At 44.3% G+C, this 27,899-nt stretch overlaps 1 protein-coding gene and 1 pseudogene across 15 annotated transcripts in view; both read left to right on the top strand.

Annotated features, from left to right (window-relative positions):
- CNOT10 (CCR4-NOT transcription complex subunit 10) overlaps window positions 1-26,603 on the top strand; it is a 95,920-nt gene extending 69,317 nt beyond the window's left edge. For 7 of the 15 annotated variants that reach the window (XM_058442390.1, XM_032162214.2, XM_032162213.2 and 4 more), the window contains 6 exons: window positions 10,717-10,830; window positions 14,649-14,779; window positions 16,370-16,405; window positions 16,597-16,724; window positions 21,982-22,057; window positions 26,179-26,603. In XM_058442390.1, coding sequence (XP_058298373.1) covers window positions 10,717-10,830; window positions 14,649-14,779; window positions 16,370-16,405; window positions 16,597-16,724; window positions 21,982-22,057; window positions 26,179-26,333 — 640 coding nt within the window. In that variant the 3' untranslated portion in view covers window positions 26,334-26,603. Of the gene's footprint in view, window positions 1-10,716; window positions 10,831-14,648; window positions 14,780-16,369; window positions 16,406-16,596; window positions 16,725-20,089; window positions 20,231-21,916; window positions 22,058-26,178 lie in introns of those variants that run through there. The other 8 variants (XM_058442391.1, XM_058442389.1, XM_058442388.1 and 5 more) reach the window with 4 other exon arrangements.
- Window positions 3,673-4,939, top strand: LOC116473699 (protein SGT1 homolog; annotated as a pseudogene).
- Window positions 26,604-27,899: the final 1,296 nt, after the last annotated feature.

Below are 27,899 nucleotides of genomic sequence, written 5' to 3'. Positions count from 1 at the left end.
ATTACAGATGTGCATAACCACACCCAGCTAATTTTTGTATTTTTAGTAGAGATGGGGTTTCACCATTTTGGCCAGGCTGGTCTCGAACTTCCAACCTCAGGTGATCCACCTGCCTCAGACTCCCAAAGTGGTGGGATTACAGGCATGAGCCAACGCATCCGGCCAAGAGTTCTTTATATGTCCTAGATACAACTATCAGATATATGACTTATAGTTATTTTCTCACATTCTGAGGGTTGTCTCTTCACTTTTTTGAAGGTGTCCTTTGAAGCATAAACGTTTTTCATTTTGATGAAATTTAATTCTTATTTTTGTTGTTGCTTGTGCTTTTCATGCCATATCTAAATCCAAGATCATAAGGATTTACCATGTCTTCCTCTAAAAATTCTAAGTTTTAGCACTTAAATTTAGGCCTTTTATCCATGTTGAGTTAAATTTTTTTTTTTTTTTTTGAGACTGAGTTTTGCTCTTGTTGCCCAGGCCAGAGTGCAGTGGCATGATCTCGGCTCACCTCAACCTCCACCTCTCGGTTGATTCTCCTGCCCCAAGCCTCCCGAGTAGCTAGGATTACAGGAATGTGCCACCACACCTGGCTAATTTTGTATTTTTAGTAGAGACAGGATTTCCCCATGTTGGTCACGCTAGTCTCGAACACCCGACTTTCGGTGATCTGCCTGCCTCGGCCTCCCAAAGTGCTAGGATTACAGGCATGAGCCACCGCGGCCTGCCTTATTTTTAGTTGATTTTTATAGATGAGGAGAGATAAGGCTCAACTTCATTTTTTTTTTTGCATACTACGATCTTGTTAAGATTTTGGGTGCACCAAAATTTCACACATCACCACTAAAGAACTTGTGTAACCAAATACCTGTTCCCTCAAATACCTATGGAAATAAAACGAAGGTAGGAAGGAAGGGAGGGAGGGAGGAAGAAAGGAAATAGCTGGGTGTGGTGGCTCACGCTTGTGATCCCAGCACTTTGAGATGCTAAAGTGGGAGGATCCCTTGAGTCCAGGAGTTCAAGATCAGCCTGGCCTACATAGTGAGACCTTGTCTCTACAAAAAATTTAGTCTGGGCATGATGGCGCACGCCTGTAGTCCTAGCTACTTGGGAGACTGAGGTGGGAGGATCGCTTGGGCCCAGAAGGTAGAGGCTGCAGCGAGCCGAGATCACACCAGCCTGGACGACAAGAGCTAGACACTGTGTCAAAAAAGTAAGGGCTGGGCACAGTGACTCACGCCTGTAATCCCAGCACTGTGGGAGGCCAAGGTGGGTGGATCACCTGAGGTCAGGAGTTCGAGACCAATCTGACCAATACAGTGAAACCCCATCTCTACTAAAAATATAAAAATTAGCTGGGTGCGGTGGTGTGTGCCTATAGTCTCAGCTACTCGGGAGGCTAAGACAGGAGAATTGCTTGAACCCTGGAGGCCAAAGTTGCAGTGAGCCAAGATCGCACCACTGCGCTCCATCCTGAGCAACAGAGCAAGACTCCATCTCAAAAACTAAAAAGAGTAAAGAAGTAATTTCATAGATCTAGTCATATAACAATATTTCTTTTTTTTTTTTTTTTTGAGGCAGAGTCTTACTCTGTTGCCCAGGCTGGAGTGCAATGGCGCGATCTCGGCTCCTGCAACCTCTGCCTCCTGGGTTCAAGCAATTCTCCTGTCTCAGCCTCCTGAGTAGCTGGGATTACAGGCTCACGCCACCAGGCCCGGCTAATTTTTGTATTTTTAGTGGAGACTGGGTTTCACCATGTTGGTCAGGCTGGTCTTGAACTTCCTGACCTCGTGATCTGCCCATCTCAGCCTCCCAGAGTGCTGGGATTACAGGCGTGAGCCACCGGGCCTGGCTATATAACAATATTTCATTGTTGCATAGTGGTTTAATAACTGTCATGGGTATGAACTGACTCTTACCCACATCAGCCTCCCGATGTGCTGAGATTATAAGCATGAGCTACAGCACCTGGCCTGAAAATGAAATTTTAATTTAATTGGTCATTTCTAAAATGAGAGGCCACAAAAGGGATAAAAGGAAATGTTTGGAGCAAATTTAATTAAGCCCAGTTAAGTTATTCCACAAGTGTAAATTATAAAGCTTAATTAGTTCTTTCAGACTCTAATGTGACAGTCAGTGAATTATTTTCCATTCAGTTAAAAGGGACCTCCTGTGGTCCAGTGTTTATAAAAGAAGATGAATCAAACAAATGGTTGATAACATAAATATTATAGACAGTTTTAGTGTGCTTAAGAAACCATATTTCTTCTGTTGTTAGCCCAGTGGTGATATTGTAGCCCATAAGACATAACTAAAAGAGGATTATGGCTAATAATCTTTTGAATCTTATATTGCTTTTGCTAGAGATCCAGCCCCATTTCAGTCTCATGACTGAGTGTGGTCCTCCTGAAACTTGTTCGTCTAATGAATTCTACCATAGAAGGAGCCTACCTGTGTGACATTTCCTTCACACTATCAGCAATTTGTGTTCACGTTGGCATGATTCACATCTGCCTCCAAGGATCTCATTTAGATGAACTGGTGTTCAGATTGATCACAAACCAGGGTTAAAATAATTCTTCAGGCCAGGTGGGATGGCTCACTGTAATCCCAGCACTTTGGAAGGCCAAGGCAGGTGGATCACCTGAGGTTGGGAGTTCGGGACCAGCCTGACCAATATAGAGAAACCCCATCTCTACTAAAAATACAAAATTAGCCGAGAGTGGTGGTGCATGCCTGTAATCCCAGCTAGTCGAGACGGCTGAGGCAGGAGAATCGCTTGAACCCAGGAGGCAGAGATTGTGGTGAGCCGAGATCACGCCATTGTACTCCAGCCTGGGCAACAAGAGCGAAACTCCGTCTCAAAAAAAAAAAAAATTCTTCAGTGGTCTGCCACTCTGTGGAAACCCCACAGGGCCACTAATGTGGATAAATCATTTAACCCCTGTGGGCCGCCTTTTCCTTTTCTGTCAAATAAAGCAATTGGATTAGGTGATCTTAAGGTCCTGTCCATGTGTAAAATGCTAAGTCTCTGTGACTTTATATTTTATTTGCTGCCCAGGATAAGACTGTGGTTATTTGGGATGCTAGATTTGATAAAGATAAAACTTTTTTAGCTTTTTTGTGTTGGACTTCTATTTGTGTTGGATTTAGACTATGTTTGTCAGTAAGATTCTTTTTTTTTTTTTTTTTTTTTTTTTTTTTTTTTTTTTTTTTTTTTTTTTTTTTTTTTTTTTTTTTTTTTTTTTTTTTTTTTTTTTTTTTTTTTTGAGACGGAGTCTTGCTCTGTCCCCCAGGCTGGAGTGCAGTGGCGCAATCTCGGCTCACTGCAAGCTCCGCCTCCCGGGTTCACGCCATTCTCCTGCCTCAGCCTCCTGAGTAGCTGGGACTACAGGTGCCCGCCAACACGCCCGGCTAATTTTTTGTATTTTTAGTAGAGACGGGGTTTCACCGTGTTAGCCAGGATGGTCTCGATCTCCTGACCTCGTGATCCGCCCGCCTCGGCCTCCCAAAGTGCTGGGATTACAGGCTTGAGCCACCGCGCCCGGCCTAGTAAGATTCTTTTTGCACAGAACTGTTATTAGCAAAATGTTTACAGAAGACAAAATTAAAAACTAATTGAACATCTAAACTTCTGTTAAGAGTTGAAAGTTGGTTGGGTGTGGTGGCTTATTCCCGTAATCCCAGCACTTTGGGAGGCCGAGGTGGGCGGATCACCTGAGGTCGGGAGTTGGAGACCAGCCTGACCAACATGGAGAAACCCCTTCTCTACTAAAAATACAAAAATTGAGAAGTTTCCCCCTTGGGCAGTGGCGGAGGTGGTAACCGCGATAGTAGCAGCTCCGGCGGCAGTAACAGTGACTATGAGGATGGTGGCAGCTGCAGTAGGACCTGCAACATCCCAGAGGTTTTTCCAGAGCTTCTTGGATGCTCTAATTGATGAGGACCCCCAGGCGGCATTAGAGGAGCTGACTAAGGCTTTGGAACAGAAACCAGATGATACATAATATTAGTGTCAAAGAGCTTATTGTCACATTCTTCTTGGGAATTACTGTGTTGCTGTTGCTGATGCAAAGAAGTCTCTCGAACTCAATCCAAATAATTCCACTGCTATGTTGAGAAAAGGAATATGTGAATGCTATGAAAAAAACTATGCTGCTGCCCTAGAAATTTTTACCGGACAAAAATTAGATAGTGCTGATGCTAATTTCAGTGTGTGGATTAAAAGGTGTCAAGAAGCTCAGAATGGCCCAGAATCTGAGGTGTGGACTCATCAGTCAAAAATCAAGTATGACTGGTATCAAACAGAATCTCAAGTAGTCATTACAGTTATGATCAAGAATGTTCAAAGAATGATGTAAATGTGGAATTTTCAGAAAAAGAATTGTCTGCTTTGGTTAAACTTCCTTCTGGAGAGGATTACAATTTTAAACTGGAACTTCATCCTATAATACCAGAACAGAGCATATTTAAAGTAGTTTCAGCAAAGATTGAAATCAAACTGAAAAAGCCAGAGGCTGTGAGATGGGAAAAGCTAGAGGGGCAAGGAGATGTGCCTACACCAAAACAATTCATAGCAGGTGTAAAGAACCTACATCCATCATCATCTCCTTATACAAGAAATTGGGATAAATTAGTGGGTAATATCAAAGAAGAAAATAATGAAAAGTTGGAGGGAGATGCAGCTTTAAACAGATTATTTCAGCAGATCTCTTCAGATGGTTCTGATGAAGTGAAATGTGCCATGAACCAATCCTTTGTGGAGTCTGGTGGTACAGTTTTGAGTACCAGCTGGTCTGATGTAGGTAAAAGGAAAGTTGAAATCAATCCTGATGATATGGAATGGAAAAAATACTAAATAAATTAATTTGCTCTCACACACACACACAAAAATACAAAAATTAGCTGGGCGTGGAGGTGCACGCCTGTAATCCCAGCTACTGGGGAGGCCAAGGCAGGAGAATTGCTTGAACCCAGGAGGCAGAGGTTGCAGTGAGCCAAGATCATGCCATTGTACTCCAGCCTGGGCAACAAGAGCAAAAAACTCTGTCTCAAAAAAAAAAAAAAAAAAAGTTGGAGGTTGACAAGTTTAACATTTTTTGAATTATTGTAGACAAATTGGCATTAATATTTTTTTCTTTAGAAATTTTATTTATTGGCCAGGTGCAGTGGCTCACGCCTGTAATCTCAGCACTTTGGGAGGCCAAGACGGGAGGATCATGAGGTCAGGAGATCGAGACTATCCTGGCTAACACGGTGAAACCCCGTCTCTACTAAAAATACAAAAAATTAGCTGGGCGTGGTGGCGGGCACCGGTAGTCCCAGCTACTCAGGAGGCTGAGGCAGGAGAATGGCATGAACCTGGGAGGCGGAGCATGCAGTGAGCCAAGATCGTGCCACTGCACTCCAGCCTGGGTGACAGAGCGAGACTTCGTCTCAAAAAAATATATATATATATATATTTTTTTTTTTTTACTTTTTTTTTTTTTTTTGAGACAGAGTCTCACTCTGTTTTCCAGGCTGGAGTGCAGTGGCGTGATCTCTGCTCACTGCAACCTCTGTCTCCTGGGTCCAAACGATTCTCCTGACTTGGCCTCCTGAGTAGCTGGGACTACAGGCATGCACCACCATGCCCAGCTGATTTTTGTATTTTTGGTAGAGACGGGGTTTCGCCATGTTAGTCAGGCTGGTCTCAAACTGCTAATCTCAGGTGATCAGCCTGCCTCGGCCTCCCATAGTTCTGGGATTACAGTCATGAGCCACCGTGCCTGGCCTCTTTTGAAATTCAGAAATCTCGGCTACTCTGGGCTTACTGCCCATGGGGTAGCCCTGCTCTCCAAGGACCATTACAAAACAAAAAAACAGATATTCCCATATTCAGTTTGTTGAAAGAAATTACATTAACTGGGCACGGTGGCTCACGACTGTAATCCCAGCACTTTAGGAGTCCAAGGCAGGCAGATCACCTGAGGTCAGGAGTTTGAGACCAGCCTGGCCAATATGGTGAAGCCCCATCTCTACTAAAAATACAAAATTAGGCGTGTGTGGTGGTGAATGCCTGTAGTCCCAGCTACTCAGGAAGCTGAGGCAGGAGAATCACTTGCAACCAGGAAGTGGAGGTCGTGGTGAGCAGAGATCATGCCATTGCACTCCGGCCTGGGTGACAAGAGTGAAACTCCGTCTCAAAAAAAAAAAAAGAAAAGAAATTACATTATTAGATTTTTTATTTTTATTTTCTTTTTTCTTTTTCTTTTTCCTTTTTTTTTTTTTTTTTTTTTTTATATGGAAGGAGGTTTTTTTTTTTTTTCCAGGCTGGAGTGCAATGGCATGATCTCAGCTCACTTTAACCTCTGCCTCCCAGTTTCAAGCAATTCTCCTGCCTCAGCCTCCCAAGTAGCTGGGATCACAGGCATGTGCCACCACGCCTGGGTAACTTTTTGTATCATTATTGGATTTTTTAAGGAAATTTTTCAAATGTTTGCTGTGAGGCTACTTTGTAAATTTATTTTCCTTTGACAAATGGTGACTGACTGGATTTACCCTCATTTTAGCCATTTTAAATAAGGGTTGAACTATTTCAGATATTTGGTTTAGATTTCTTTAACTCACAGGATCTATGGCTTGACAAATTTTAATGCCTAGTCTTGCATAGCTTGTTGTAACTTGGTGCTTGAAGAAAATGTTTACTTCTTTCTTTTCCTTTCCTTTTTTTTTTTTTTCTTCTTTTTTTATCTCCTTTTCCAAGGGTTGGCATTCTGGGGACCTAGAGCTAGTTCCTTCAGCATGTGAAGGGGAGAGTGGGGTTTTGTCAGATCCTCCACAGGGGGGAAAAGCTAGTGTCTCTTCCCTTGAGGTATAGTTCTTCCAGTCTGATGAACTGTCAGATCCACTGAGTCATTGGTAAAGCAGATTGGACAGTGACTCGAGGAAGTGGGGGTGGGGACAATATTTTAAGTAGTAACTATCAAAAGTAAAGTGATTCTCTGGGGACTCAGTAGAGCCATGTGTGCTTCTAGCGTTAGCAGTCTGCAGGAATTGTGCAGAGTGCGGTGTTTTCTAAGAGGAAAAGGAGGATGAGTGTGAGAGTGATGAGAGGTGAGTTGGGATGGATTGTAACGCACCAAGAGAATGGAGCATAAATGTTGGTTTGAGTTTCGCGCAATGAAACTTGCTTAATCCTGATGGCTCTTAATCAGAGTGTCAGCCCTAAAGTTTCATATTCACAGTTGAGAACTTTTAATTGAATGATTATTTTTTATAGAGTCTTTTACCCTGTTTTGATTTAGAATTTGAAGAAAGCAGATTTTTATATTGTACGTAATTATAGTTTGGGCTTCCTGGGAAACAGAATCCTGCTGCAAATCTTACATGACTGATTTCTGGACCCAAAGTGGGTTTGACAGTGAGCTGGAGCAGTAATAGCCCACCTACTGTCGGGAGAGGCCAGGGCAGGCATTTCCCAGCAAGCCTGCCTGAAGTGGGTCTTGTCCTAGACTCTAGGACCTAGATCATGCAGGAAAAGTCCCGTTTGTGGGAGCTGGAAAAGAGTTGGCTTCATTAGCAAAGTGACCTACCAACAGGAAAGGTGGGGGTCTGGAGAAGCAGATTTAAAATGTTAAAAGCTGTGTTTCTTTAACAAATACTTATTAAGCACCTACTGCCTATGTGAGATACTGCTCTTGTCTGTGTAGGAAACCACAGATGTGTGCTTCTGCTTTTAAGGAGCTTATGTTTTACACTGACCTTTGGCACAGTCACATATGAAAATGGATATCGGGCCAGGTGCAGTAGCTCACACCTATAATCCCAGCACTTTGGGAGGCCAAGGCGGGCAGACCGCAAGGTCAGGAGTTTGAGACCAGCCTGGCCAACATAGTGAAACCCCATCTCTACTAAAAAAATACAAAAAATTAGCTGGGCGTGGTGGCGGGCGCCTGTAATCCCAGCTACTTGGGAGGCTGAGGCAGGAGAATAGCTTGAACCAAGCAGGCAGAGGTTGCAGCGAGCTGAGATTGCGCCACTGCACTCCAGCCCAGGCAACAGAGCAAGACTCTGTTTCAAAAGGAAAAAAAAAAGGATACTAAATTTTGTAACTGTCATTCACATAGGCCCTGAACTAATTTTTTTTTTTTTTTTTTTTTTTTTTTGTGACAGAGTTTCGCTCTTGTTGCCCAGGCTGGAGCGCAATGGCGCGATCTCAGTTCACCACAACCTCCACCTCCCGGGTTCAAGCGATTCTCCTGCCTCAGCCTCCCAAATAGCTGGGATTACAAGCATGTGCCACCACGCCCAGCCAATTTCGTATTTTTAGTAGAGATGGGGTTTCTCCATGTTGGTCAGGCTGGTCTTGAACTCCCGACCTCAGGTGATCTGCCTGCCTCAGCCTCCCAAAGTGCTGGGATTACAGGCATGAGCCACCACACCCAGCCACTAATGGTCTTCTTGAGCCTCTGGAGACTGGACCTTTAATAGTCTTTTTTTGTTCGTAAGTAGTACATATGAGCCGGGCGCGGTGGCGCACGCCTGTAATCCCAGCACTTTGGGAGGCCGAGGCGGGCAGATCATGAGGTCAGGAGATCGAGACCATCCTGGTTAACACGATGAAATCCCGTCTCTACTAAAAATACAAAAAAATTAGCCGGGCGTGATGGTGGGCGCCTGTAGTCCCAGCTACTCAGGAGGCTGAGGCAGAAGACTGGCGTGAACCCAGCAGGCGGAGCTTGCAGTGAGCCGAGATCACGCCACAACACTCCAGCCTGGGTGACAGAGCGAGACTCCATCTCAAAAAAAAAAAAAAAAAAAAAAAAAAAAGCAGTACATATCTGATATGTTGTAGTTACTCAGTATACTTCTTGAATGAATGAATGTCATTGCCATTTTAAAATTAAAAATACAAATAAGCCAAAAGGAGAAATTAAGTCACCAGTCTTGCCACACAGACCTAACTGCTAACATTCTTCTAAAGATGGAAGATAACTAGCCTTCTGCCTCTGGTCCCTTAGTCTTCCTTCATGGGGAGGGTTCATTGTAGGGACTGTGGCCATGGGACAACCTTGCTGGTAAAGCCAGCTGTTGAAGAGCCAGAAATATTGATAGTAGGCTTGCCAGGAAAATTCCTTTGAAAGTGGCACTACTTGCTTGCTCTCAAATTACTATCTTCTGTAACAAGGGTCAGATTTAAAATTATATACTCAGGGACAAAATATAACCTTGTGTTTGGATTAAACTTTTTCTGCCTGTTTAAAAAGACCAGTTAGAATACCTATGTTGTGTATGCCTAGAACTTAGAAAAATTATAATGTACAAGAATCTTTTCTGTTGTGTTTTTTGTAAGTGGTCTTGTGAGTTAATAAAGAAGCAATGTGATTGGATGGGAAGAACAGTGGATTGGGAGTCTACAATGTCAAATGTTAGTCCCAACTAATCACACACTAAGCTAAAGACTGTGTTTACTCACTGTGAGTCTCAGTTTCCACATCAGTTAAACAAGGAACCACACTAGACAGTCTTTCAGCCCTCCCATGGTAGTATAAGGCATAAACCTCAATTTCCTTATGCTTCTCCAGGACCAATCTACTTTTCTGTGTTAAGAGTTGAGGGGCTGCCTTTCTAAGATTCTAGGAACCAAATTCTAGGGCAGTTTTCTAAGATTCTAGGAACCAAAAGTTAGCAAGTGAAGAGGAAACAGGATACTTTTGAATTTGCCCAGCTGTGCTTTTTATAGGAAGAGCCATTTCTATTCAGAGGATTTCAGAACATTTCAAAACTCTGTGGTGATATATTGGTTACATTCTTCCTTAGACTAAAATTACAACCTGAATACACTTAATGATACATATGTGTATTGTAATTTGTAAACATAACTCAAAACCCTGTATCTGAGTCAGGTCATTTGTGGTTAGCCATTCAAACTTCATTTCTATTTGACAAGGGTTTATTTTAAGATTGCTTTGTGGAGCAGTTGTTTAACATTCAAGTGATCTATTAGTGTTAAGTCTTTAACCAGACTTGTTTTAAATGAGCTGTCTGTGAAGTAGAAAACCAAATATTATAGAAACTTAGATTTCCAATCCAACTTAGCAAAATCAGTGTAACTTAAATGTTGTCTTCACATATGTTTGTTTAACCTGTTTTTTTCCTTCAGTATTCCTTTAGAAGAATAGTAACTGTGTGAATAAAACTTTTTAGTTACTCTTGATACTGTTGTTTAGCAAGAACTGTAGACTTAATTGGTTGAGAAAAGAACATTTGAAGTAAATGAATGCTTTAGTAAGTTAATTATTTCTTAGCATATCACAAATATATGTAGAAAGAATAAGATCTGATTCTATAGCTTTATTCGTAGGTTATTAAAAGCAAATTTCTATGGAATTTAGTTCTCATTAGGCTATATATATATAGTGTGTGTGTGTGTGTGTGTGTGTATTTATACATACATACATACATACAGGCTATGTATTGTAATCCATTTGGTTATTTTGTTGGGGATGTGGGTCAATTGGATGAAAGCTAAAGATGACTTATGTAAACAGCCAAACTATGCTTCAGAATTGTTTTACACATCAATCTAATTCTTACCGTTAGTACCGTGGCTTCCTCTCCTCTTTCCTGGTGTCCAGATTGTGACAGCTAAAGTGCATTTCTTCCTATTTAGCAAATATAACCATTATCAATTTTTAAAATGAGATTTTTGGCCCCTTCCCTTTTGTGTTATAGGTGCTCCATACTTGCTTGCAGTGCCTACGTGGCTCTGGCTTTGGGTGATAACCTTATGGCTTTGAATCATGCAGATAAACTTCTTCAGCAGCCCAAGCTGTCAGGATCTCTTAAGTAAGTGTGGCTTGCCCTGTTTGTCCCGGTTTCTTTTGTTTTGAGGTTTCTCCTTGGTTTGTGGTTTATGTTGCTTCTTTTGACTCCTCCAGTGGAATATATATTTGTAAGGAAAGCAACAGTTTAAAAGAACTTTTTTTAACCCATGCCTCTGCAGTGAAAACATTTTCACTTGTGCTGTACTGAGTGTTAGGAGACAAAAACTTCGGACTCTAGTGTCCACTTCTAGGCTTCACTGCAGCACTTTAATTCCCCAAATAAGTCAAGTCCTCAGAGAGAAGACCTACAGAAAAAGGAGTTTGGTCAATGTGATAAATCTACTTTGAGGGACCAGGCGCGGTGGCTCATGCCTGTAATCCCAGCACTTTGGGAGGCCGAGGCAGGCAAATCACGAGGTCAGGAGTTCAAGACCAGCCTGGCCAACATGGTGAAACCCCGCCTCTACTAAAAATACAAAAAGTTAGTTGGGCCTAATGGCGGGCACCTGTAATCCCAGCTACTCAGGAGGCTGAGACAGGAGAATCGCTTGAACCCAGGAGGCAGAGGTTGCAGTGAGCCAAGGTCGCACCACTGCACTCCAGCCTAGGCTACAGAGCAAGACTGTCTCAAAAAAAAAAAAAAAAAAAAAAAGAATTTTAAAATATCTTTCCAAGCTACTGTGTCATTCCAAAATCAGCTAGTTTTAGTCAGATTCCAAATACTTCTCCATTAATATCATGGTCATTCTGAAATTTTCCAAAGCACATTATCTTTTCTTTTACCAAAATTGAGTAAAATACAGGCCAGGTGTGGTGGCTCATGCCTGTAATCCCAGCACTTTGGGAGGCCAAGGTAGGCAGATCATTTGAGGTCAGGAGTCCCAGACCAGCCCAGCCAACATGGTAAAACCCCATCTCTACTAAAAATACAAACATTAGCCAGGCATGGTGGTAGGCGTCCATAATTCCAGCTACTCGGGAAGTTGAAACAGGAGAATTACTTGAGCCTGGGGGGCGGACGTTCGGTGAGCCAAGGTTGCACCATTGCACTCCAGGCGGAGTGACACAGCAAGACTCCCTCTCAAAAAATAAAAATAAAAATAAGGCCGGGTGCAGTGGCTCACGCTCGTAATCCCAGCACTTTGGGAGGCCGAGGTGGGCGGATCACGAGGTCAGGAGATCGAGACCACGGTGAAACCCCGTCTCTACTAAAAATACAAAAAATTAGCCGGGCGTGGTGGCGGGCGTCTGTAGTCCCAGCCACTCGGGGAGGCTGAGGCAGGAGAATGGTGTGAACCCGGGAGGCGGAGCTTGCAGTGAGCTGAGATTGCGCCACTGCACTCCAGCCTGGGGACAGAGCGAGACTCCGTCTCAAAAAAAAAAATAAAAAAAAAAAAAATAAAATAAATAAAAATAAAATACAACTTGAATTTTTGTATGATGCTGATCCTGGAAATTTTATCAAAAGCCACGGGTATTCTGCACAACATTAGAACAGTTCTTTCATTCATCGTATAGGTATAAATTATAAATGCCAAAATATAACTACTTACTCTTTTGCTTTTTAGTGATCCCCAAACATACCTAGTGTTGTTGTTTTTTTTTTTTTTTTTTTTTAAGTAATTAAGGCCAGGCGCGGTGGCTCACCTGTAATCCCAGCACTTTGGGAGGCCTACGTGGGCAAATCATTTGAGGTCAGGAGTTGGAGACCAGCCCTGCCAATATGGTGAAACCCCATCTCTACTGAAAATATGAAAATTAGCCGGGCATGGGGCGCACTCCTGTAATCCCAGCTACTAGGGAGGCTGAGGCACGAGAATTGCTTGAGCCTGGGAGGCAGAAGCTGCAGTGAGCCAAGGTTGTACCACTGCACTCCAAACCGGGTGACAGAGTGAGACTCCATCTCAAAAAAAAAGTAATAAGAAATCATTCAACTATATAAGAGACTTTGTCACAGTTCAAATATAAGGGAGCTCCTGCTCTTCTGCAAGAAAATCTTGTCCAATATTCAGGCCTAGAGATGGGGAAGATCCTAATTTTCAGTTCAAGGCATTTGGGTTGCCTCTAAAGTACCTTCCATCCTTACCATTGCCCAACTCAAAATGCCAGTGTTGGGAATTGCAGCTGCTGCTGGTGTTCAGATTGTGGTGTATACGGCCATTATGAGAGAACTGGACTTTTGTGTGTGTGTGTGTGTGTGTGTGTGTGTGTGTGTGTGTGTGTGACTGAGTCTCTCTCTGTCACCCACGCTAGAGTGCAGTAGCGCAATCTCAGCTCACTGCAATCTCCACTATCTGGGTTCAGGCGATTCTCCTGCCTCAGCCTCCCAAGTAGCTGGGATTACAGGAGCCCACCACCACACCCGGCTAATTTTTTTTCTTTTTTTGAGACAGTTTCACTCTTGCCCAGGCTGGAGTGCAGCGGCATGATCTCAGCTCACTGCAACCTCTTCCTCCCCAGTTCAAGGGATTCTCCTGCCTCAGCTTCCTGCATAGCTGGGATTACAGGCACACACCACTATGCCCTGCTAATTTCTTTTTGTTTTTTTTTTTTCTTATTTTGAGACGGAGTTTCACAGGCATGAGCCACCGCACCTGGCTAATTTTTGTATTTGCTCTTATTGCCCAGGCTGGAGTGCAATGGTGTCATCTTGGCTCATCACAACTTCCACCTCCCGGGTTCAAGCGATTCTCCTGCCTCAGGTTCCCGAGTAGCTGGGATTACAGGCATGCACCACCACGCCCGGCTAATTTTGTATTTTTAGTAGAGATGGGGTTTCTCCATGTTGGTCAGGCTGGTCTCGAACTCCCGACCTCAGGTGATCTGCCGTCTTGGCCTCCCAAAGTGCTGGGATTACAGGCATGAACCACCATGCTCGACCTGGAGAGTTTTAAAACTATTAAAGTTTAGTTTGTGTTGTTGTTGTTCTTGTGTAGAAAGTCATTAAGATGGCCGGGCACGGTGGCTCACGCCTGTAATCCCAGCACTTTGGGAGGCAGAGGCGGGTGGATCATGAGGTCAGGAGATAGAGACCATCCTGGCTAACACAGTGAAACCCCATCTCTACTAAAAATACAAAAAATTAGCCGGGCGTGGTGGCGGGCGCCTGTAGTCCCAGCTACTCTGGAGAGGCTGAGGCAGGAGAATGGCATGAACCTGGGAGGCAGAGCTTGCAGTGAGCCAAGATTGCGCCACTGCACTCCAGCCTGGGCGACAGAGCGAGACTCCATCTCAAAAAAAAAAAAAAGTCATTAAGATTTTGAGCAGATCAAAAGGTCCCCAGTTAAAAAAAAAAAAAAAAGCTGGGCATGGTGGCTCACGCCTGTAATCCCAACACTTCGGGAGGCCGAGACGGGCAGATCACGAGATCAGGAGATCGATCTTAATTTTAATTTTTATTTTTTTTGAGATGGCGTCTCACTCTGTCATTCAGTCTGAGGTGCAGTGGCATGATCACTGCTCACTGCAGCCTCAGTCTCCCAGGCTTAAGTGATTTTCCCACCTCAGCCTCCTGAGTAGCTGAGACTACAGGTATATGCCACCACGCCCAGCTAATTTTTGTAGAGACAGGGTTTTGCCATGTTGCCCATGCTGTTCTCAAACTCCTGGACTCAGCAGTCCACCCACCTAGGCCTCTTGAAGTGTTGAGATTAAAGGCATGAGCCACTACACCCAGCCAGTTGATTCGTTTTACCTAAATAAATTTAGATTTCAATTTAAGGACATGAAATATGAGACATATATCCAATGTGTAATAACATAATATACCCAGCATTATTTTACATTGGGTATTTTTGTGATGTTGTACTTTTCAGTTTGGAATCTGTTTTTTCATTTTAGGTTTCTGGGACATTTATATGCTGCAGAAGCCCTCATCTCTCTCGACAGAATATCTGATGCCATTACTCACTTGAACCCGGAGAATGTCACTGATGTCTCCTTAGGGATCTCTTCAAATGAGCAGGACCAAGGTTAATGAGGACACCTTTGATCAGAACTGATCACTGTTTCCATTTCCCTCCTGTCATAATTCAGGCTGTGTGGAAATTTAAGGGCATGGTGATAATGAGAAGAAAGTTTTAGGTTGGCTTTCCACATTTTTGTCTGTACTTACTTTGTAGCAGTTGTTTGCTAAGTAGACCTGAGAGTTAATGATCACATCATCTAAATTCTCACCTTTGAAAGGCTGGTACTGTTAGAATGGTTAATTTTGGTTCTGATACTATTTATTTGTTTTCCTTTGGAGTGATTTTAAAATCCATAGGGGAGTAAAAATATTGCATTCAAGAGTCAGTTTTAGTCTGGGCGTGGTGGCTCACGCCTGTAATCCCAGCACTTTGGGAGGCTGTAGCAGGAGGATCACTTGAGCCCAAGAGTTCGAGACCAGCCTGGGCAACCTGGTGAGACCCCCGTCTCTATTTTAAAAATAAGGAAAGAAAGAAAAGTTTGTTTTAAATCATTGCTAAATTTTTAAATAATTGCTGGGTGTGGTGGCTCACACCTGTAATCCCAACACTTTGGGAGGCCGAGGCGGGTGGATCACCTGAGGTCAGGAGTTCAAGACCAGCCTGGCCAACATAGTGAAACCCCATCTCTACCAAAAATACAAAATTAGTAGGGCGTGGTGGCGCAAGCCTGTAATCTCACCTACTCAGGAGGCTGAGACAGGAGAATCGCTTGCACCCAGGAGGTGGAGGTTGCAGTGAGCCAAGATCACGCCACTGCACTCCAGCCTGGGTGACAGAGCAAGACTCTGTCTGAAGAAAAAAAAAAAAATTAATAATTAAAGCTGTGTGACATTCATTTTACTCAAGATTAGTGCTCAGGTTTGAGATGGTGGTGGGTGGTAGCATTCTGACAGTTTTTAATGGAATCTCTACTACATGAAAAGTAAATAAATTGCTTTTTATTAAATTTCCATTTCATAAAGAAAGTTAGGTTTTTAGAAAATATGCTCTCAGCTGGGCACAGTGGCTCACGCCTGTAATCCCAGCACTTTGGGAGGCCGTGGTGGGTGGATCACCTGAGGTCAGGAGTTCGAGACCAGCCTGACCAACATGGTGAAACCCTGTCTCTACTAAAAATACAAAATTAGCCAGGCATGGTGGTATGCCCCTGTAATCCCAGCTACTCAGGAGGCTGAGGCCAGAGAATCACTTGAATTCAAGAGGCAGAGGTTGCAGTGAGTCATGCCATTGCACTCCGGCCTGGGCGGCAACAAGAGCAAAACTCCATCTCCAAAAAAAAAAAAAAACCAGCCTGACCAACATTGTGAAACCCCGTCTCTACTAAAAAATACAAAAATTAGCCAGGGATGGTGGTGCATGCCTGTAATCCCAGCTACTCAGGAGGCTGAGGCAGGAGAATCGCTTGAACCCAGGAGGCGGAGGTTGCAGTGAGCCGAGATCATGCCACTGCACTCCAGCCTGGGCAACAGAGCGAGGCTCCATCTCAAAAAAAAAAAAAAGAAAATATGCCCTCTACCTTCTGAGCCTGAGGAGAAAAAAAAGAAAATATGCTCTGTTGTTCTGCCCCTCAGATTTATTTTCATGTTTTTGTAGGATCAGACAAAGGTGAAAATGAAGCAATGGAATCCTGTAAGTAAGAAGTTTTGTGATACTTAAGTAGCCTGGCCTGCATCCCAAAAATTTAGATTCTAAATCTTCTGTGTTCGTTTTTCTGCCTGAGGAATACTGCTGTGCCGAGTGGCTCCTCAAGGCGATAGATTGGGTTGCTCCCTTGCTGTTGGCACGGCTTCTTCACCGGTGTCTACACTCTTTTTCCCCAGCTGGGAAGCGGGCCCCTCAGTGCTACCCCAGTTCCGTCAGCTCTGCCAGGACTGTGATGCTGTTCAACCTTGGCAGCGCTTACTGCCTGAGGAGCGAATATGACAAAGCCCGAAAGTGTCTCCACCAGGTGAGTCCAGAATGGGAGGAACTGAACCTTGTAAAGCAGCCAACACAAGTTTGAGGTTTATATTTTTTGTTAGTTTGTTTGAGGCATCTGGTCAGTTTGTTAAATATTGGAATATCACTTTCCCAGATTTAAAAATATTCTTGCAAGGTAAACAACTGATCAGCATTGTAAATGAACCTAGACACTTAATGGAGAGTTTTTCTTGATGATTTTATTTAAAAAAATTTTTTTTTTTTGCCGGGTACAGTGGCTCATGCCTCCCAGCACTTTGGGAGGCTGAGGCAGGCGGATCATGAGGTCAGGAGTTGGAGACCAGCCTGGCCATATGGTGAAACCCCATCTCTACTAAAAATACAAAAATTAGCCAGGTTGGTGGCACGTGCCTGTAGTCCCAGCTACTCATGAAGCTGAAGCAGAAGAATCACTTGAATCCGGGGGGCGGAGGTTGCAGTGAGCCAAGATCATGACACTGTACTCCAGCCTGGGCAACAGAGCGAGACTCCGTCTCAAAAAAAAAAAAAAAAAGAATGTTTAAATTTCAAATCAGCAAAATAAAAGGCAACTTGGGGCCGGGCACAGTGGCTCACATCTGTATCCCACACTCTGGGAGGCTGAGACAGGCAGATCACTTGAGTTGAGGAGTTTGAGACCAGCCTGGGCAACATAATGAGACCCTATCTCTACTAAAAATACCAAAAATTAGCCAGGCATGGTGGTGCATTCCTGTAGTCCCAGATACTTAGGAGACAGAGGTAGGAGGATTACCTGAGCCTGGGAGGTCGAGGCTGTAGTCAGCCAAGATCGTGCCACTGCACTCCAGCCTGGGCAACTGGAGTGAGACCCTGTCCCAAAAAAAAAAAAAAAAAAAAACAAAAAAAAACGAAGAAGTAACTTGACAGTTTTAATTATTAAAATTCCAAAAGATGGAAAACTGTCTAAAAGATCACTTATATAAATAATAGTGCATCTGTACAGTTGAAGACAATGCAGCTATAAATTCTAGGTACTAAAATGGAAAGATGTCTAAGACATACTAAATGAAAATAGCAAGGTGTGAAACAGTTTCTGTATAACCGTGTATACATGCATAAAAGATCTCTGAAAGGACACACCAAGAAACTGCGAACATTAGTTGTTGGGGTGGCAGGATAAATACTACATGGCTGGAGCAGTAGAATGGGAGACTTTTCACTGTATACTCTTATGCTTTTAATTTTTTCTTTTTTTTTTTTTTTTTTTTAGGACGGAGTTTCACTCTTGTTGCCCAGGCTGGAGTGCAATGGCGTGATTTCGGCTCACTGCAACCTCTGCCTCCCGGGTTCAAGCAATTCTCCTGCCTCAGCCTCCCGAGTAGCTGGGATTACAGGCATGTACCACCACATCCGGCTAATTTTGTATTTTTAGTAGAGACGGGGTTTCTCCATGTTGAGGCTGGTCTCGAACTCCTGACCTCAGGTGATCCACCTGCCTTGGCCTCCCAAAGTGCTGGGATTAGAGGCATGAGCCACTGTGCCCAGCTGCTTTTAAATTTTGAATTGTGTAAATCTTTTTTCAAAAAGTGAATTATAGGCCGGGTACGGTGGCTCATGCCTGTAATCCCAGCACTTTGGGAGGCTGAGGCGGGCAGATCATGAGGTCAGGAGATCAAGACCATCCTGGCTAACACAGTGAAACCCCGTCTCTACTAAAAATACAAAAAAATTAGCCAGGCGTGGTGGCATGTGCCTGTAGTCCCAGCTACTTGGGAGGCTGAGGCAGGAGAATGGCATGAACCTGGGAGGCGGAGCTTGCAGTGAGCCAAGATCGCGCCACCGCACTCCAGCCCGAGCAACAGAGCGAGACTCTGTCTCAAAAAAAAAAAAAAAAAAAGTGAATTATAAATCCACCTTTCAGAAAGCCAATACTAGAGAAACTCCATACACACTAAAGAAAGCTACTGGCAATATATAACTAAAATAAACCTCTGAATTCTACCACTGAAATGGTGCATCATGAAGCTTCAAGGAAGATTTTGATTGGATCTCTTTAATAGGTCACCTGCCAATCCCTGGACCAATCATGGGCATTGAGCCATACCTGTAGTAGGGGACTGGGTACCACCATTGGCAGCCCCAGAGGAATCTCACAAAATTAGAAATAATTCCTCAAAAGGACATTCATCCAGCAAATATCTGTTGAGCACTTACTTCCGAGCTAAGCCATGGGAATAAGACTGCACATAAGCAGACATGCTACAATCTTGCCCTTGTTTGTAGACCTTTGCAGTTGGGAGACACCTTCCTAAAAAGGGAATTGCATAGTCATAGGATATGCAGGATTTTAAGACTTCTGATATAGAAAGTTTGTATCAAATGGCATATTCTCTAGCAGCAGATGAGAAGGCCCACATTCCCACATGCTTGCCACAGCAACTAAAGTTGATATTAAACCTCTTCTCAGGAGATAGGGTGGCTTTCAGCCGGGCACAGTGGCTCACGCCTGTAATCCCAACACTTTGGGAGGCCGAGGCAGGTGGATCACCTGAGGTCAGGAGTTCGAGACCAGCCTTACCAACATGGAGAAATCCTGTCTCTACTAAAAATGCAAAAATTGAGGCTGAGGCAGGAGAATGGCGTGAACCCGGGAGGCGGAGCTTGCAGTGAGCCGAGATTGCGCCACTGAACTCCAGCCTGGGCGACAGAGCGAGACTCTGTCTCAAAAAAAATAAAAATAAAAATAAATAAAAATGCAAAAATTAGCTGGGCATGGTGGCACATGCCTGTAACCCCAGCTACTCGGGAGGCTGAGGCAGGAGAATTGCTTGAACCCAGGAGGTGGAGGTTGCGGTGAGCCGAGATTGGGCCATTGCACTCCAGCCTGGGCAACAAGAGCGAAACTGTCTCAAAAAAAAAAAAAAAAGCCTATGGGGCTTTCACATAGGTTCCTGCTTATGTAAGTAGCCTTGTTGTGCCTAGAAGTGATGATGCTTTACCATGTGGAAAATAACTACAAATTCTATTTAGTCAACTTAGTGGCATCTGGTCAGCATTTCTATCCCAAATCAGAAAAGTTAAGTGACAGGCTGTCCAGGGTAACATGTTTGATATTATCTAGGCATTGAGTGTATGAGTTAAACCAGTAAGAGTTAAAATGTTTCACTCTTCTCAGTAGCAAGGCTAGGGTGTTAAGCATCCCCTCTGAAAGTGCCCCCAAACTCCAGTCACTGCAGCAAACAGAGCTTTTGATCTAAATGTACAGTGTGTACAGTCCAGCTCAGGTTCTCATACAGCAGGTGGCCATGGCTGCTGCCACGCTGGGAGAGACAGATGGGGTCAGGCCTGGTTCGGGGTCTGAAGGGGGTTTTGTTTTGGTCCCTTGGTTTTTAGGTTAATCCAATGGCTGGACCTTTGTTAATTGGGAGGCCCACCCTGCCTGGGAGGGAAGAACAGTGATGTGAAGAGTTGGAAAGGGCTCGGAGTAGATGTTTCCAAGGTTGCCTGCCCACCACTAACCATTCTGAACAGCCAGTAAGCAAAATGCCATTAAGTATCATAAAGATGTTGCCTTGAATTCTTCTATTTTAAAAAAAGCTTCAGACTGTGGTCGTTGCAAAAAACAGTAAATAAAATGTGTTACTAGCCACTTGGATGGAAAATAGAGATTTTACTATCCACAAAATGGGCCGGGCACAGTGGCTCACGTCTGTAATCCCAGCACTTTGGGAGGCCAAGGCGGGTGGATCATCTGAGGTGAGGAGTTCAAGACTAGCCTGGACAACATGATGAAACCCCGTCTATACTAAAAATACAAGAAATTAGCCGGGCGTGGTGGCAGGAGCCTGTAATCCCAGCTACTTGGGAGGCTGAGGCAGGAGAATCGCTTGAACCCAGGAGGCGGAGGTTGCAGTGAGCCTAGATCGCGCAATTGCACTCCAGCCTCGGCAACAAGAGCAAAACTCTGTCTCAAAAAAAAAAAAAAAAAAAAAATCCACAAAATGGTATAAAGACGATCTTGCCTATACAGCTTGCCTAGAAAGCTAGGTTTAGATATATAAAATCTCATTTTCTGAAAAGAATTGTTATACCTCAGTGTTGTGGCGAGAGGAATAAAAGCCTCCCCACCTCATTCATGAGGAACTTCTTAGAAGCACATGCTCTGGGCAACATGCCCCGCTAGTCTGAGATTTCTCCTAATGCTGCCAAAAACCAGCCTAGTACACGTTTCTGGTCCTCCCCAACATCTCCCACGTTCAAGCTGCTACCTTCAGTACCATTTTTCCCCATTTTCTACCTATGAGATATCTACCCTGCAAGGACTAAAGCAGGCCTCCCTTACCCCAAAGCTCTGTTTGAAAGAAACTTCTTTCTTTCTCTCCATATTCACAGCACATTCACTGCCTTTCTCCCTGGCATTTACATAACTTTGTTTGGATTATTGTTAGTTATTTGCATGCTTGTTTATTATCAGGGGAAGTCCCTGTCTTATCTCTATACCCACCTCTGTTCAATAAGTATTTGTAGAAGTCCATTATCTGATTAGATTAAGAGAAGAGGCAGAGCTGTCTGGAAGCAGTGAGCAACTAAAACTAGATGGGGAAATACAAGTTGATAATAAGGTGAGGAATATTTTGGCTGTAGCCCAAAGAGGCCCAGACTGAGGAAATAAACCTGTAATTTCAGCACTTTTGTCCAGAGCAGTCCAGGCTTCTTTCTTCAGGACTGGATTGAGAGAAACTGCTGGCTGATGCTATGGCTCTTACTCAGATCTAAGGGCAGCATGTTGCCTAAACTAGTAAATTATTTTATTGGACTAAATTGAACTGTGTTTCAGTCCTTAAGAATGGAGACATCAAACATGCTATGTGGTACGTTTTTTCTGTATTACTATTTAAGTTTGAATAATTATTCCTGACATTGATAACTTACAGTTTATAATACTGAAGTGTTACTTAGGAAAACAAATGGGCATGCAGATTTTGATGTAATTGCAACTGTATGTGTCTGTTGTGAAAGCCACCAGCAGAATTGGATGGTTGACTATAGTATCGGGGTGTCCAGTCACCCATCTCAAAACCCAGAGTATTACATGTCTAGCTTAATTGGTAGGTTTTAAGGCAAAAGGAGCTGAGGCTTATCACAGCTGAACAACAGGTAGTCCCTAGGAAGTCACTTGGGAATGAGCTTAAATAAGTTTGTTACCTTGTTGGTTGGCAGATGTACTTGAAGTGTGTATCTTAAGCTGTTGTTTTTTCACGGGCATCTTTCTGTTTTGAGCAAAGGCGGCTTCAATGATCCATCCTAAAGAGGTGCCCCCTGAGGCCATCTTGCTGGCAGTCTACCTTGAACTGCAGAATGGTGAGTAATTCTCTCTGTTTAGGACTTTATCCCTTGAAAGAGCCTGAGATTTTTTGGTTGGGAGACAGGGTCTCACTGTGTTGCCCAGGCTGGAGTGCAGTGGTACCATCGGAGCTCACTGCAGCCTCCAAACTCCTGGGCTCAAGCAGCCTTCCCACCTCAGCCTCCCAGGTAGCTGGGACTACAGGTGCACGCCAATGAGCCCAACTAATTTTTTAAATTTTTTGTAGAGATGTGGTCTCGCTTTGTTGCCCAGGCTGCTCTCGAACTCATGGGCTCAAGCAATCCTCCCATCTTACCCTCTCTAGTAGCTGGGATGACAAGCATAAGCCACCATGCTCAGCCAAGGCTGAGATTTCTTTTTTTTGAGACAGGAGTCTTGCTCTGTAGCCCAGGCTGGAGTGCTGTGGCGCGATCTCAGCTCACTGCATGTTCCGCCTCCCGGGTTCACGCCATTCTCCTGCCTCAGCCTCCCGAGTAGCTGGGACTACAGGCGCCCACCACCATGCCCAGCTAATTTTGTGTATTTTTAATACAGACAGGGTTTCACCGTGTTGGCCAGGATGGTCTCGATCTCCTGACCTCATGAGCCGCCCGCCTCGGCCTCCCAAAGTGCTGGGATTACAGGCGTGAGCCACTGCGCCCGGCAAGGCTGAGATTTTTAATGTCTGTTTTTTCTCTTCAGAGTCAGAAATTTGCCTTCCTTGAAGATAGGTGACCCATCAAATTCTTTTTTTTTTTCTTTTTTGAGATGGAGTCTCGCTCTGTCACCCAGTCTGGAGTGCAGTGGCACTATCTCAGCTCACTGCAGCCTCCGCCTCCCGGGTTTCAGGTTCAAGAAATTCTCCTGTCTCGATCGAGACCACGGTGAAACCCCGTCTCTACTAAAAATACAAAAAATTAGCCGGGCGTGGTGGCGGGCGCCTGTAGTCCCAGCTACTTGGGAGGCTGAGGCAGGAGAATGGCGTGAACCTGGGAGGCAGAGCTTGCAGTGAGCCGAGATCGCGCCACTGCACTCCAGCCGGGGCAACAGAGCGAGATTCAGGCTCAAAAAAATATATATATATATAGTTAGGAGCTGGGCGCAGTGGTGCATGCCTATAATCCCAGCACTTTGGGAGGCTGAGGTGGGCTGATCACCAGAGTTCAGGAGTTCAAGACCAGCCTGGGCAACATGGAAAAACCCCATCTCTACAAAAAATACAAAAATTAGCTGGGTGTGGTGGTGTGCGCCTGTAGTTCCAGCTACTTGGAAGGCTGAGATTGGAGGATCACTTGAGCCCTGGAGGTTGAGGCTGCAGTGAGCTGAGATCATGCTAGAATGAGACCTTGTCTAAAAAAATAATAATAGGCCGCAGTGGCTCACGCCTATAATCCCAGCACTTTGAGAGGCCGACACGGGTGGATCATTTGAGGTAGGAGTTCAAAACCGGCCTAACCAACATGGTGAAACCCCATTTCTACCGAAAATACAAAAATTAGCCAGGTGTGGTGGCGCATGCCTGTAATCCCAGGTACTTAGGAGGCTGAAGTAGGAGAATCGCTTGAGCCTGGGAGGTGGGAGGTTGCAGTGAGCCGAGACACGCCACTGCACTCCAATCTGGGCGACAGAGTGAAACCCTGTCTCAAATAATAATAAATATCTATATCTATCTAGATATATAGATAAATTGATAGATAGATATAGTTAGGGAGTTTTTGATATCCTACAAATACTCCTTACAAGTTAAGCTTATCTCCTTTTTTCTGAGAAAATACAGAATCATAACTTCAGACACTTAATTATAATTAATCACTATTAATTAACCTTTCTCCTAGGCAGCTAAATGACTGAGAACATGAGTTAGAATGCAGTTGCTTTGAGTTGTACACCGTAGTATTTTGAACACAGGTATTAACAAGTTTTACAGTAAGCCAGTTCTTGCTGAGAATTATTTATTCAAACATAAATGTAGGTCATGCCTTTAGGGCATGTACGATCTCCAAGATGTATCTCACTAGAAGAAAGGCTATTGGCTCTAAATATGAGATAGCATGAAGTAGAAAAGAGACATGAATGAGAGAGATTAGAAGGGACAGAAATAGGCCGCGTGTGGTGGCTCATGCATGTAATCCCAACACTTTGGGAGGCCAAGGCGGGCGGATCACGAGGTCAGGAGATGGAGACCATCCTGGCTAACATGGTGAAACCCCATCTCTACTAAAAATACACAAAATTAGCTGGGCGTGTTGGCATGCAGTTATAGTTCCAGCTACTCAGGAGGCTGAGGCAGGAGAATTGCTTGAATCCGGGTGGCGGAGGTTGCACTGAGCCGAGGTCGCGCCACTGCACTCCAGTCTGAACGACAGAGCGAGACTCCGTCTCAAAAAAAAAGGGACATAGGCCGGGCGCGGTGGCCCACGCTTGTAATCCCAGCACTTTGGGAGGCCGAGGCGGGCGGATCACGAGGTCAGGAGATCGAGACCACAGTGAAACCCCGTCTCTACTAAAAATACAAAAAATTAGCCAGGCATGCTGGCGGGCGCCTGTAGTCCCAGCTACTCGGAGAGGCTGAGGCAGGAGAATGGCGTGAACCCGGGAGGCGGAGCTTGCAGTGAGCCGAGATTGCGCCACTGCACTCCAGCCTGGGCGATACGATAGAGTGAGACTCCGTCTCAAAAAAAAAAAAAAAAAAAAAGTGGGGGGGGACATAAATGAAGTCACAGCCAGGCGTGTAGTCCTAGCTACTCTGGAGGCTGAGGCGGGAGGATTGCTTAAGGCCAAGAGTTCAAGGCTATAGTGTGCAGTATTGCTCCTGTGAACAGTCACTGCACTCCAGCCTGGGCAACATAGTGAGACCCTGTCTCTTTTTTAAAAAATAAAAAATAAAAAAAAGGCTGGGCACAGTAGCTCATGCCTGTAATCCCAGCTACTCTGGAGGCTGAGGCAGGAGAATTGCTTGAATCTGGGAGATGGAGGTTGCAGTGAGCCGTAATCGCCCCACTGCACTCTAGCCTGGGCCACAGAACAAGACTCTGTCTCAAAAAAAAACCCAATGTTCTAAGGCATAACTCCTTGTTGACCTTGGGAACTCTTACAAGGCTCCCCCTTTTTTTAATAGCTGAAGAAGGGGTCTTAAGTGCCTGGCACCCAGCGGGCCTTAGCCTCCTTAAAGATGTGATTAGGGGCCGGGCGCGGTGGCTCAAGCCTGTAATCCCAGCACTTTGGGAGGCCGAGGCGGGCGGATCACGAGGTCAGGAGATCGAGACCATCCTGGCTAACACGGTGAAACCCCGTCTCTACTAAAAATACAAAAAATTAGCCGGGCGTGTTGGCGGGCGCCTGTAGTCCCAGCTACTCAGGAGGCTGAGGCAGGAGAATGGCGTGAACCCGGGAGGCAGAGCTTGCAGTGAGCCGAGATTGCGCCACTGCACTCCAGCCTGGGGGACAGAGCAAGACTCCGTCTCAAAAAAAAAAAAAAAAAAAAAAAAAAAAAAAAAAAAAAAAAAAAAAAAGATGTGATTAGGGTTAGTGCATTGCCCTAGATTGTTTCATTGTTTTTTGTTTGAGACAGGGTCTCACTTTGTCACCCAGGCTGGAATGTAGTGGCGTGATCTTGGCCTTGACCTCCCAGGTTCAAGCAGCCCTCCTGCCTCAACCCCCCAGGTAGCTGGGACTACAGGCATGCACCACCACGCCCAGCTAATTTTTGTATTTTTTTGTATTTTTTTTGTAGAGACGGGGTTTCACCATGTTACCCAAGCTGGTCTCGAACTCCTGAGCTCAGGCGATTTGCCCACCTCAGCCTCCCAAAGTGCTAGGGTTACAGGCATGAACCAACCCTCCCAGATGATCGTTTCTTTTATACAGCCCACCTATAACAAGTTCTCTACCTGGGCTGTACCTTAGAATCACTGGGAAGCTTTTAAAAATTCCATTGCCCGGGCCATGCCCTACATCACTTAAATCAGAATTTCTGGGGATAAGATGGAGGCTTTATGGGATTCCAGTGTACAGCCAAGGCTGCAGATGACAGCTCTTCTAGATCATCTTTTACCTCCTTAGCAGGATTTTCATGTCTTGCTTTGTGTGTGGTAGTATTGTTCTGTGCTTTGTTTTTTAACGGGAAGTATTTTTATAGGTAATACTCAGCTGGCCTTACAGATCATCAAAAGGAATCAGCTGCTCCCTGCAGTGAAAACACACTCTGAAGTGAGAAAGAAGCCAGTGTTTCAGCCTGTCCACCCGATCCAGCCCATCCAAATGCCGGCTTTCACCACTGTGCAGAGAAAGTGATACTTCACTTTTGGAAAACTGTTACCTGAGACCCAGGGGAGTATTTACTGGCCATTTTAGTTGTATCACAGCAGAATGAATAAAAGATGGTGAAGGCTGTTAATTTTGAGACGATTCTACCCCTGACTTTTGGCCAAAAGCTTACTTAAAATTAAGGATTTACTAAGTCATCATCAGCTGTTTTTCTTAATTTCAACCAGACTATTAATTTTGAGCCATTATGTAATATATGCCATAGGCAATTAAAACATAATTTTATCAGAAGTCTTACACAGTCTTTTATTGACTATTAGATTATTTTAGCATCTGAGGTTTTGTGTTAACGTTTAAAAATTGACAAAGAACATCAGCAGTAGATAAATAGCCAATTCAGAAGCCGACCTGAAGGTGAAAGGGAGGGAAAGAGAGTTGATGTGTTTTATGTCTAGTTATGACTGAAAAGACCAGAAAATGTGTTAACAAATTAGGTTAAGAAGATACAACTGGGCCAGTCACAGTGGCTCATCCCTATAATCCCAGCACTTTGGGAGGCTGAGGTGGGCAGATCACTTGAGGTCAGGAGTTTGAGACCAGCCTGGCCAACATGGTGAAACCCCGTCTCTACCAAAAATACAAAAATTAGCCAGGCATGGTGGCACACACCTGTAGTCCCAGCTACTCAGGAGGCTGAGGCAGGAGAATCACTTGAACCTGGGAGGTCGAGGTTGCGGTGAGCCGAGATTGTACCATTGCACTCCAGCCTGGGCGACAGAACAAGACTGTCTCAAAAAAAAAAGACACAACTGATCTGTTAGGAATCATTTGCTTAAAAAGTGCAAATACAACAGAGTTCAGTGTACTGACCACTGGCCTTGTTCACTCTCCTAGGTTCTGGAGTCTGTTAGCAGGCAGTTCAAGGTTCATTACTAACCCTTTTGCAAATGCAAACAAGAATTTAATAGCTTCTTCCCAAGAGACAGTTATGTGTTGTGGGATTGACATTGACAAAATTTGCCAATAGGATGGATATACACTAACATTAAGTAGGGGGAAAAAATACAAGTGGGTGCAGTGGCTCACATCTGTAATCCCAATGTTTTGGGAGACCAAGGCAGGAGGATCGCTTGAGGAGTTCAAGACTAGCCTGGGCAACATAGCAAGACTCTGTCTCTAAAACATTTTTAAAAGCTGGACATGGTGGCCCATGCCAGTAGTCCTAGCTATTCTGGAGGCTGAGGTGGGAGGATTGTTTGAGCCTAGGAATTCAAGGCTGCAGTGAGCTATGATGGCACCACTGCACTCCAGCCTGAGTGACAGAGTGAGACCCTGTCTCAAACAAACAAAAGACAATGTAGATTTGCTCTACTAAATTGGGTGTCCCCCTAGTTAAGATGGTGTTTGGTAGATTCATCTAAGCTTGCCATTTAGGAATATCCCTTAATGTCACAATGCTTCACTTCCCTAGTTTGGAGACACATTAGCTGAATCTACATGTTACCTCAGTTTCAGAACCAGAGAGACAAGTGTGTGGATAAGCACTGATTTATCTGAAACTTTATCTGAATTATTCTTTTTTTTTTTTTTTTG

This window comes from Hylobates moloch, unplaced genomic scaffold, assembly GCF_009828535.3.
Source record: "Hylobates moloch isolate HMO894 unplaced genomic scaffold, HMol_V3 SCAFFOLD_8, whole genome shotgun sequence".
Lineage (NCBI taxonomy): Eukaryota > Metazoa > Chordata > Mammalia > Primates > Hylobatidae > Hylobates > Hylobates moloch.
Note: the sequence above shows the minus strand (reverse complement) of the source record. Positions and strands in the feature narration are given on the sequence as shown.